This window comes from Coffea eugenioides, chromosome 10, assembly GCF_003713205.1.
Source record: "Coffea eugenioides isolate CCC68of chromosome 10, Ceug_1.0, whole genome shotgun sequence".
NCBI classification, from domain to species: Eukaryota; Viridiplantae; Streptophyta; class Magnoliopsida; order Gentianales; family Rubiaceae; genus Coffea; species Coffea eugenioides.
The window spans coordinates 32,070,282-32,083,557 of NC_040044.1; the positions used below are offsets into that span (position 1 = coordinate 32,070,282).

At 32.6% G+C, this 13,276-nt stretch overlaps 1 protein-coding gene across 1 annotated transcript; it reads right to left on the bottom strand.

Annotated features, from left to right (window-relative positions):
• Window positions 1-10,888: 10,888 nt before the first annotated feature.
• On the bottom strand, window positions 10,889-11,836 carry LOC113750681 (extensin-1-like). Its single transcript, XM_027294634.1, has one exon. It carries the CDS (start codon window positions 11,834-11,836, stop codon window positions 10,889-10,891), a length of 948 nt encoding a protein of 315 aa, XP_027150435.1.
• Window positions 11,837-13,276: the final 1,440 nt, after the last annotated feature.

The following is a 13,276-nucleotide window of genomic DNA, read 5'->3' on the forward strand; positions in this document are numbered from 1 at the left end:
ATCTTCATTTTTAAGTCCTAGGACTTGCAATATGTAAGCATAGTAAGTCTCTTCAAATTCTTTAAACAACATTGGAAAATTAAAGTTAATTATCTTGTACACGTTGGAATGGGTTGTCGTCGAACTGTACTTTGATTTGGCAATCGTGAACATTCATTATTTAATTGTCGTTGTTTGAGGATTATGCTCTAAATTGTTAAATCCTGAACGGTATAATATTAAGCGTTTGCATAACTTTGCAACTTAGCATAGCGGTGACTTTGAAATTTTGTGTAAATGCTTGATTTAGCAATGCTTTTTTGTCTCCAAAAAAGTGTTAGACATTGTTTAACTATCTTTTGTCCATCCTTTTCTTGTCAAGAAGACATGTACATCATCAACACAAGTTGGTTGAATTGGTAAGTTCGGACTACTTTCTTACAAAACATTATGTGTTTGAATTTTGCTGTCGATATAAGAACTGTGTTGGTGAGTGATATATTAGAACACTTGTAAGTATTCTATGGTATCAGGAGTATATTTTGACTAGTGGTGATCATCAAAGCCTAATCTACCCAAACTTTTTCATGCCAAAAAAAAAGGAGGTTATAATATAATAATTCAAAATCACCATTTTCTCATCATGGCCAATCTTGGAGTACAGTAGAATTCCTCTTAGAATTTCTGACGTCAATTGCGAGTCGGTGAATAGTTTTAAATGTTAAAGAAACATGTGGAGACTTTTAAAGGTGGGGTCAAATACAGGGTTTCTAAAGAAATGAGTTGGGAGATTCTTACCTAGATGAAAAAGCTACAATAAAAAAAAAAAAAAAAAAAAAAGGGGTTTGTGCTGGAAGCTAGGGTACAAAATTTATAATGCAGTAAGGCATCGAGTTGGTTATTGAACAGTGAATTTTCCTAGCAAAATTGCTTGTGTCTGAGTTTCGGAATATATGTCTATCAATTTGACTGCAGGATAGTGCAAATGAAGAGGCTGTATATTTTAGAAATGAGTATTCTTTTTTTTTTTTTTCCAAGAATTGACAAGTAGACTAGAACGAGGAAAGATCATGAATTCCCTCGCACAAAGGGGCAGTCAATTTTCCATCTTCTGTCATTGAAAACTTGCTATCGAAATGTTTAGGTTGATTTCTCCTTATAGTAGACCAGAATGTGGAATGATCAAGAATTCCCTGGTATAGAGGGGCAACCAATTTTTCGTCTTCGGTTATTGAAAAATTGCTACTGAAATGTTTAACAATCCGTTTGGATTACCATTTTTTAAAATTTTTGTGGAAAAATAAATTGTATCACATTGATGTATTGAGATAAAAAGGTGATTAAAAAATGTGTTCAAAAAAATGTAAAATTTTTGGGTGAAAAATTACAATCCATATAAGGCCAATTATTTAGATTTTTCTTATAATAAATCAAGCATAGAAAGTTAATGTCTACATATATTGAAACCGTAATCTTGAGAGGAATTCTTTTGACTCTAATTGCATAGTTGAACCTCGTAGAAGAAGCCTGTATGCCCCCCTACTTAAGGAGTCAATTTTTCAGAAGTTGATGCTTCTGAAGTCACTGGAACAAAGGCAAAAATTTCGTAGTATTTTAGTGGCTTAATATAGTTTCAGAAGTTGTCTAAAGTTACTGAAATTTTTTTATTTAAAAAAAAAGTTGCCGGCTTAAGGCTAATTTTCATCTGCCGTTAATAAAATATCTTTAGCACTCTGAAAAACATAGAGGTGCGTACACGACACTAAATAATTAGTACACATGACCAAGGCAAGGAAGTTTCCATAATAGAGACCTTGAAAGTACTCATTAATAATACCATGGCAAATTTTGAATTTATTATGCTTCTTTTGACTAAATTGTACGAATAAATTTAACATTTCTTCAAAAGATTACTATAACTTGTGATCTGATAGCATATTTGGTGGAGAATGTAATATTTAACTGACCTATACATAAGATGTCATATTCGCTAGTTGGATAATAAAAATGGAAAGATGTAGCTCATTTGAATTGATATTTTTTTGAGTTTTTTTTGGTAAAAAAATGTACTATAGTGATTTGATATATGTGAGGTAAAAAAGTGATTAGAAAATATATTTACGAAAAATGTAAAAAATTTTGAGCGAAAAAATGGCAATCCAAACGAGTTAAAATTCAGATTTATAGAATGTGTTGACAGCTGGAAGCATGAAACCAAGAATCTACAACGTGCGAGGAGTACGGATACTGCTCTATAAAAGGAAAATTATTAGGCTGATCATTGAAGATATATATTGTCAATTTTTCATGCACGATTTGGAGTAAAGAAATCTACCAAGTATTTTCGTGGGGGAGGTCTTTTTATAGACAAAATAATAGCATCGTAGCAATAAAAGACATTTTCTAAGTACTTCTTTCACCATTTTCTCTTGCTAGTGTGAATTGGAATGGCCCTTATGGAATTGAAGGAGCCATTGATGACAGCTTAAGTCAATGAATGTATGATTCCGATGTTTACGACCAGTTCATGACACTTGTATTATCTGGGAAATATATATATATATATAGTGCTGTTAACGAGCCGAGTCGAGCTCGAGCATGTGATAATCGAGCTCGACTCGAACCCCTAATCGAGCCAACTCGAGCTCGCTCGATTAGTAATTCGAGCTTCACAAACTATTCGAGATCGACTCGATGTGCTCGGTAGAAAACTCGAGCTCGAGTTCAAAATCGAGTCGAGCTTATCGAGCTCGAACTCGAGCTTGTCGAGCCTGTAGAATATCAAATACACAATTAAAATGACGCTAATACCCTTACTATTCAAGCAATTTCGAGTTCGAACTCGAGCCTATCGAGCTTGTAGAGTATCAAATACATAATGAAATGACACTAATACCCCTACTATTCGAGCCTATCGAGCTTAAACGAGCCGAGCTATGCTCGGCTCGTCTATTAAACGAGCATCAAGTTAAACTCGAGCTCGGCTCGTTTCTCTCAATAAACGAGCCGAGTCGAGCCCTTATCGAGCCGGGTCGAGCTCGGCTCGCGAGCTGCCCGGTTCGATTAACAGCTCTATATATATATATATATATATATTGGTTCCCTGCTGCAACTGGGAATATTCACCCAAAAACAGAGGGAAAAAAGAATTCATTGCCATGGTGATACTTCCCCAGATAGAACATTGACTATACAACAACCAGCTCCTTTTAGGAGAAAAGTACCATCCAAATATTCCTCCATTGTGTGGCTTCTGTTTGAAAAGGTTCACATGGGGAAGTTGAAAGCTATAAAATGATTGAAGATGTCATTTTTTTAATAGGTAAATGATTGAAGATGTAAAAAAATCATGAATTACTTGTTTTTTAATGGGTTTTCAAAACCTTTTTAAAAAAAAAAAAAAAAAAAAATAGGACCAACAAGTTGCCAAATATGAGGACTACAGTTTAGCTTCCAAGTGGAGGATTTTGGTTGTCAAATCCCACTAATGTGAGGACTACAATTTGACTTTATATGGATTAGCTCGAATTTCAGACTATGTTTTTCATTATGAATGGCATCCCTGTCATTAATTCCAAGGTGTAACTATTTCTTCAAAAGTACTCTCGCAAAATAGATGTGCCTATATTTATCATAATTGATCTAAACTCGTTTGGGAACCGATATTTGGAAAGAATCCAATGAAAGAAGAGAAAAGGAAGTGGTTTATTTAGGGCAGAAAACACTAGTAATAATGTAATATGGAGCTTTTTTTTTTTATATAGTATAAGTGGAAGGGTTTGAACCTAAAACCTCTTATTTACACTCCCTTCCCCGAACCATCTAGTCCATTCTTCCTCCTAGTAATGTTGAACCTTAAGATATCTTACTGAGTGTTGAAATTTTTTATCTAACTCGGAAAGAAATGGAAAGAGAGCAAAAGGCAAGCTTCTTCAAGATTTTATTTTATTTTATTTTATTTTTTGTGATGCAAAAAACTTTCCAATCAGAAACAACAGGAGCAAATTTTCAAGGCACACATCCAAAATCATTTTATATTTATTTTTTTTGTGTCGACACAATAATTGTTAGTCTATTTCTATTCTTACTCCTAATTCAAGAGAATCTAGAGATAGTTGGAGAAAGGTGTATTAGAGCATCTTCATCTTTTGAATTAACTGCAAGTCCAGATATTTAACAAATCTAGGGTTTTGATCTCTCAACTTATAGCCGGACAATTTTCTGTAGTAGCCTGCTCGCCTAAAAGACTAAGGTGGCGTTTGGTTCGCACATCGGAATCGGATATCTTGGGTTTGGAATGAGGTCATTCATTCCAATACATTTGTTTGGTTCAAGTACCTAGAATGTGTATCATTACTATAGTTGATGTTTGGTTCGTCAACTCTTTCGGAATGGAATATAATAAATATATTATAAACCACATCGTAAATGATAGTTATTGGCTCTTTGTAAATGGGATATAAGAAATTCTCACTAATTAAATACATTAGTATAAATGTATTAGTAAATTTAGTCTAACTAATTAATAATTTCTATTAGTAAACATGTATAATTATTAGTATAATTGATAATATTAATTATATTACATAAATTAATATACATTATATAATACATATAACTAATAATATTATTATTATAAGTTTGTAACTAATTAAATTAAATATTATATATATAATTAAATATAAATATACAAATGTTATAATATCAATATACAAATATTAATTATACTAATATTTTATATAAATATAATATATATTGCATATTAAATATAGTTATTATTATATATTATTATATTTAAAATAATAATTATATAACTTATTACTATTACATACATGTATATATTATAATTATATGCACATATTATATACATTTATAAATATACATATATATTATAAATATATTATTATATAATATTAATAAATTTATAATATATATTATATAGGTATAATTATATTTAACTAAATAATTATAATACATAATTATATAATATAATAATATCATTATTATAAGTTTATAACTAATTAAATTAAATATTATATATAATTAATTATAATTATACAAATGTTATAATATAAATATATAATTATAATATATAATATATAAATATTAATTGTACTAATATTTTATATAAATATAATGCATATTAATATTAGATATAGTTATTATTATATTTAAAATAATAAATGTAATTATAATTATATAATTTATTAATATTATATACATGTATATATTATAATTATATGCACATATAATATATATTTATAAATATACATATATATTATAAATATATTATTATATAATATTAATAAATTTATAATATATATTATATAAATATAATTATATTTAACTAAATAATTATAATATATATTTATATAATATACTAATATTATAATAAAATATTATAATTATAATATATTATATATATGTATATATTATAGTATAAATATATAATATATAATATATATATATAAATATTAATTATACTAAATATTATGTAATTATAAGATTTTGGAATCACACTTGGGTTTTGGACAAAACCCACCATCTTACTAGGGAATGGAGAGATGCCAAATTTTTAGAAATCATTTCAAAATTTCAATTCCCATACCAGTGAACCAAACACCAATTATGGAGTTTATTCCATTACGTCATTCCGATACCCTTTTACCAAACGCCCTTGAAAGAGTTGGTTGGGCCATACTTCTCAATGCCCTAAATTTACAAAAAGAGTTTCCTAACAACAGGACAGAATGAAAGAAAGAAAAAGTCAACATTATTCCTACGTTGACATCCAACTTAGCTGTGGACAAAAGGGATTCCGCCTTCATCTAACGAGAACCAGGAGAAGAGTGCAACAGTAACAATGCCTTCCATATGGTCCAATGTTGTTTGGCTCTGATAAATTTATCAGTTTAATCCTTTTGATTATTGGACTTATATAGAACACTACAACTTTAAATATTGACTTTTGCTACACATTTTGTATCTTTTCTTTTTCTTTTTCTTTTTTTTTTTTTTGGTTGTGGGAGTAGACAACAAATCAATCATTGATGTATACAAGTAATACACAAAATTTTTAAAGAGAAACAACTCAGAGCTGTTTACAATTAGTTAGATTGGAAATGGTTCTAAAGTATAAGTTGACTTTTCATTTATTTACAGTGCAGACTTTCTAAAGTATTTAATCAACAAAGAATATTGCCACTACATCTACCTCAAGATTGCCTTGATCCAGAATATAGACTTCTGATCAGAAGCCGTCTAACCAATATTAAAATGTGCATCACAATTAAATTAATCAGAAAATTTTCGACATTGTTGTGGAATGTTTTAGCCTCCAGTGGGACAATATATTTTAATATGGTGGGAAAAAAGGAAAAGCAATTAAAAATTAACAGTAGTGTCGGTGTGATCCAATAATATGGGGTGAAGTTTATTTTTTATCTTCATTGTGATTCCTATTAGTTGACATGAGAAGTGGAGGCCAAGTTATATAAAATATGTTGTTAGGTGATTTTGGTTTTACGTGTAAGAAAGAGGGACGGCAAAAGAGATGGAAAATTCACGTATATAAGATTTATATAAGTCATGGGAAGTAGGAAGTTCTCATGCAATGCACTACAAGGAAATACTAAATTAGAGGCACTTACTTATTCTAAACTCTAAGGGCGTTTTCTGAGAAAATGCTACACCAGAAAACAGTAATGGTACTTTGTGAGAAAATTGCTACTACTTCAGTTGTACAATTTTTTCTTTATATTTCAGTTGTATAACGTATTGGCTTAGTGCCCATTTTGCTTAATCACCATGCACTTTAATGCAAATGCACTCATAATTAGTGACATTTTGCTCACCAAAACACGAGTTTCACTAACATCTAAAAAAAATTAATCTAGAAAGATTTAAACAAAATAACATAAGATTGGTCTATAATTAGGTTTGAAACTAGGAAAAGATAAATATGATTAATAAATAAATTAGAGTTGAATTTTGGAGGGATAGTATAGTAATCCTTTTCTTAAGCTTTTTAACAAAAATCACATTCCGACAACTACTTGGGTAGGTACTAGTCAACTTGATGTAGTGGCAAAATTTGAAAACTCTTGAGCATCAAAAGTCATTTTTTCCTTCAAAATAATATGAAGAGGAACCTCTCTTTTATCGAATTAGGCACAGAATATTCATATTGGACCGATTTTCACAGAGACTTTGTTGAGTCATCATTGGCGTGCTAGTATTAACTTTCGAACAATCTAATACTAGAAAAAATTTCTTTTTTGGCCCACTTCTTAATAATGATTCCAGACTTTGATATCTGCAGTGGATCCCAGTTTATCAATTAAGTCATACTGGTACTAGCTTTAGTTGATTTTGGGAATGACATGAAAATGAGGCTTTGAAAGATCAACTGATTTTAGTCATGGACGACTGCTTGCATGTTCAGATCGATCATTCTAAAGTCATGATCTGGTCACTTACATCTTTAATGCTAAAGGTTGAACGATTTTAATTTCTTCTTCTTTTTTCTTTTCTTTTCTTTTGAAATGTACAAGCACAAAAATTTTGGTGAAGTTCTAAACTATGTTTTCAGAACCGGACCGGATATCGACTCGGTCGAGCTCAGGGGTCAGGGGTCAATGGGTTCAACCGGGTTCGATAGGGGTTGAACCGGATGACGTCATAAATAAAATTTATTTAAAAATTAAAATATTATATGTAAAATACTTAATAACATGTTAATATTAATAAAGGTATATTCATATATATTTGATGTTTCAAATATATTTAATAAGAAAATACAAATAAATTAGAGCAATCAAGTAACAATTTATATTATTGAATAAGCATTAACAAGTTTAGAATTAAAATTATGGACTTAATTGAAAAATAACACCAAACTTTAAGACAACATTTATAAAGTATGAAATATTTGAGATATGTTAATAATTTTTAACAACTTAAGGATCAAAACATCATATTAAAAATATTCTGCCCTTTCAAAAAAAAAAAAGAGACCGGGTTCATTTTTCCGGTCAAACCGGGTCAAAACCCGGTCAAACCCGGGTTTTGACCTGGTTTGACCGAGTTGTTGATTTCCCGGTTTTTAAGATTAACTCGGACCGGTCAACTGGCCGGTTCCCGGTTCGACCGGTCGAACCGACCGGTCCGGTTCGAGTTTGAAAACAGAGGTTCTAAAAGCAACCCTACTAAGTGTTCCTTGCAATGTTCACTTTAGTTGTTTATTCCGTTTATTAGATAGTTTTTGCCTCTTTTAAGTGTAAGTGGATCATTGCTTGATTCAATGCATAAAACCCTAATCAAATTGAGGGAAAAAAAAAAAATCAACCCCACTTTTTGATATTGGGAGCATATTGAAATCTAATGCCTCTCAAAAGTTGTCAAAAGTTGTATGAGCACACCAAAATACTAATGTTAGATATTGATTGGTGAGAAGAATTTGTTTAATTACTTTTACCTTTACAAAAGAAACAGAATAATTTTTCAGCACTGACATACCTTTATGACTAATTCATTTTGCATAACCAATATATTTGCTAATTATTATGAAAATTTAGTACCACCTAATTAATTAAAATTTAACTGAATTAAATTATCAAATAGGACATATTCGTACTTTCAAGTAAAACATTCATTTAAATGCTTTATATTCCAAATTTACCAATTAATCGTACATTTACTAATTCATCGCAAACTAGAAACATTTTTAGAGAAGCAGACGAAAGATATGCTTATGGGCACCACCATGTTCCTCATTCTTAGCAGTGAAAAATGTTGATATTAGTATTCGTGATAAAGAGAAACCAAGATAAAAAAGAAAGAGTCTACGCGCATGGCTTCTAACCACCTTCAAGAACATTCAAAACAATTTTCCTATGATTTATGATATTTGTCGCAAGAATTGAACATAAAATTTAGAACTACGGAGTAAAACTGATAGAAAAATTAGAAGTACAAAGTGATATTTATTTCTTCAATTTTTATCAGCAGTGAAAGGAAAACAATTTCCTTCAAGGCTGTTTCATCATACGTAGAAGCAATCCTCTTTTGGGCCTGTAAGTGCATTGTTGTACACTGTGGTCAGTGGCCTCTACTGGTAGCTACTACAAGTTAGTCCTTTGACGTTAATGGGTTTAAATAATTTGGAAGAAAAGAAAGCATTTCTTTTAGTTATTGCTGAAAATAATGGCAGGGACCACGGAGAATAATAGATAGGTTATAGCTGGTAAATGCATTCTACCGTTACATTGTTTGGTGAAATCTTATATGTTTATAATTTCTAATCAAAGGGATCCATTCAATAATGGAGTGTACGAGTCACAATTTTCAGAAACGTACCTAAACATTGAGAGGTAAAAAAAAAAAAAACACCATTATTTACATCCTCGAAATCTGCAACCAGCTTAATTTCTCTCCATACTTTGATTTGCAACTTCGATTTGGTTGCCAATTTACAAACAAGAACTTTCCAATAATGCCAACTGTAGTCAAATTTTGTGAACGATATAGAGCTAGGTATATAGATCAAGTCACCAATTGGAATTAGCTATCAGTCAATTAAGAAAATTGAATAAAATTTGTCCAAGAAGAACTTGTAAATAACGTGTATGACTTGTTTTTGGTTGCTGGTGTGATGGCATTGTTAATTGATGCTGGCTGCACATTAATGACGTAGGAAAAAAAACTTCTACTGCAAATTGATTATAATGTAGATGTTCGAGGTGCAAACCAGCAATTTGTAAGATTTTCAGATTGTAAGTGGCCATTTATTCCTTCTAACATCGTAGTCATGGATCATTAGAGTTCTTGAATTACTCAGCCATCATTGAAAGGAAAAAAGTAATTGAAACTTATCAAGAAATTAATGGTATTCTTTTCTTTTCTCTTTTTATTTTTTTGTTTTGGGAGAGGGGGGGAGGGACTTAATGATATTATTAGGTTACCATTACAGGTTGGAGAGTTCACAACCCTTTTATGCAGCAGAAATATATGTATTTTTTTTTCCAAGTGAAGCGCAAATTCTATTTTCATGGTAACAATATCGTCCTTGTTTCATTTCATCTCCAACGTTACCATACAAACGCAGCATAAGAACAATGAACAAGTTGTTTGAACTTTTAATGATTTCTAATTACGTTGTCCAAAGTGACGTAAAATTTGATGTATGTACAAATAGGTGGTAAGGAATTAATGTATTTTCCAATTATTGTGATTATATAAGCGTAGCTTTTGTCGTTGACGTTCATGCATGCAGCGGCAAGAGCATGCAGATCAAGCAAATCATTGCCAAAATAATCACTGTAGCAACGCGGAACATGATTTAGAGAGACTTTTGATATTTCATTAGGTGCCAATCGATAATCCCAGCATTTGCAAGAGATCAAGAACCATAAGACACACAACATAAAAACTTAAACACCTACTAAGATTGCTCTGTTACACGTACTAATTAGCTACATACTAACATGGGCCACTTTCACGCAGTCACCAACTTCTGTTATCTCAAAACATGAAGATCTATAGTGAGAATTCAACATGTCCCTTTGTGTTCATTGTCGTTTCTCATGTTTTGTTGCTTTCATTATCTTTGCGTGGACATTGCAGTTAGCCCATACTTGTTTTATTTTTCAACAAATCCTTACCTGCAAAGATACAGGAAGTATTGTCAATGCATGCATGAGACATACTGTAGCAAGAAAAATAACTAGATGTTAATAGTTAAAGCCTTTTTTTTTTTTTTGGTGTAAAGCTTAATTGCCAAAATATAGCATAATGAAGAAGAAAAACCCATTCTGATTTGTCCTCGGCAATGAAAGAAGTTTAAGAGAAATGTAATGTGGGATTTTTGTCTAGTCGGTTCACCTTTTATAACACCTTAATGGGATATCGATCAGTAGTGATGAGGAGGAGGGGGAGAAGTGTACGTGTAGGGACTCTTTGGTGGTGGTGGGGAGGTGTACTTGTAGGGTTTCATTGGTGGTGGTGGTGGTGGGGACTTGTAAACATAGGGACTCTTCGGTGGTGGTGGTGGAGACTCATAGATGGGAGGCGTTGATGGTGGTGATTTGTACACTGGTGGTGGGGGTGACTTGTACTTGTAGGGTATATTATGTGGTGGTGGTGGAGGAGACTTGTTTTTGTAGGGTCTGTTAGGTGAAGGTGGTGGTGGAGAATTGTGCTTGTATGGACTCTTAGGTGAAGGTGGGGATTTGTGAACAGGAGGTGGTGGTGGAGGAGACTTGTGTAAATAAGGTTTCGGTGGCGGAGACTTGTGTGGACTCTTGGGTGGAGCTGGAGACTTATAAACAGGGGGTGGTGGTGGAGGAGACTTGTATAAATAAGGTTTTGGTGGTGGAGACTTGTACGGACTCTTAGGTGGAGATGGAGACTTGTGAATAGGAGGTGGTGGTGGAGGAGACTTGTACAAGTAAGGTTTCGGTGGCGGAGACTTGTGTGGACTCTTGGGTGGAGGTGGAGACTTGTGAACAGGAGGTGGTGGTGGAGGAGACTTGTATAAATAAGGTTTCGGTGGTGGAGACTTGTGAACAGGTGCTGGTGGTGGAGGAGACTTGTACAAGTAAGGTTTCGGTGGAGAAGACTTGTACGGACTCTTAGGTGGAGGAGGATACTTGTGAACAGGAGATGGTGGTGGAGGAGACTTGTACAAATAAGGTTTCGGTGGTGAAGACTTGTAATGATGTGGAGGAATAGGTAGTGGAGAAGGTAAGCAATCCTTGTTTGCTGTGGTTTCTCCTTCTTTTCCACAGGCACAGTAGGTTTGGGCTGGCAAGTTAAGGGACACTAGTACCACTAGAAGAGTGGTAAAGAGAGAGGCCATTTCGGACCCTTGCCCCATATTTGCCTTACAATGTAGGGGTTCTTTCCTTATGCTCTGAATGGGGAAACCTCACAATCCTTTATATAGCTCAATATCTCCCTTCTAACTTTAGCGGTCATTAATTGATTTAATCATTGGTAAATCCATAACACTAGGATCACACCGTAATCCCTAATAAAAGCTTAGAAATAGTTGTAAGTTTTGAGTTGGTTGTGTGATCATTTGTGATTGGATCAATTTGATTTGAGTTCTCATAATTTAAGTGCTCAGACTTGTTTTTTAGCTGATGCAACTCCGGAAAGGACTAAGAAAACAGTGGAAACAGCACCTTTTTTTGTTTTAGCTCTATTCATGTAACAAGTCGTAGGGATAATCTTTTGCTGCTCGTTTGCTGGAATGAAACCACAATCTTGAGAATTTTTTTCTTTGGATGCCTAACTTTTGATGACCCTTTTAGAGAAGAATGCTACCCCTTCTCTGACCACCCTTCTCCCCCCAAAACAGAAGAAAATCTGTGACCATTAGTTTAATTTTGTTCATGAGTATTTTCTTGATGGGGTCTTACTTACTGATCTTGTCCTTTGACTAGAATGTCAACTTCACATTTTGCATGGCCTTCCTAATTTTCCTAACAGCATTAGAAAAATGCAGAGACTAACTAGGGTCTGCTCTTTGAAATTTGACAGACGACCTTCTGCTCGAGGCATTTGCTGACAAAATTTTATCCAAATTTTCAACTGAACAGGGCTATAGAAATATGAATGATGAAAAAAATATAAACGTCCAATAAGATACAGAAAGATGTAAATCAAAGTATATAATGATATGAAAATCTAATCAGGAAGTATTCTTTTGAAATTGATAAACGTCCTATACTACTCAAATAAGAAGCTGCAATAAGGCATTACAGGAGTCGGTAGCTGATGAATCTGATATCGGGAATCCGATGGAAGATGCCAAAATGCTTCTTAAATAAACTCCTGAGTGTAAACTTCAAAAGGTGGTGCAAATGAGGTTACACAGTGTTTTAAGTCAATTTGCAAGAGAGGTAGCAATTAATATTGAGTGGGATGGTAATATTATTCTTTTCCGCATCCAACTTGTGTACTACAGGAATTTGGAAATGAGAATTAGAGTTAATCTATCAAAAACAAAAACAAAAAAAAAAAACAAAAAAGAGCTATGTTCTGGAAGTGTAAACTGTAAAATGAGTCACATGAATTGTAGTAGATGTGATTTTCTCCACACATCACCAAATGTTTCAAAATATAGGTTGTAAGTATGAATGTCAATGCAATCAATATATCCATGGGATTAGTAACACATAATCTGGAGCCTGAATTAAGAATTGGTGTAATTAGGCTTCAATGGACTTGCTCTTAAAAGGACAGAAGTGATAGTTGGTGCTTAATCCGAGGAAATATGAGAGTTATTGGCTTC

What these genes read in the sequence shown, in the direction of transcription:
- LOC113750681 (XM_027294634.1), bottom strand. Translation starts at nt 11,836, where the DNA reads ATGGCCTCTCTCTTTACCACTCTTCTAGTGGTACTAGTGTCCCTTAAC.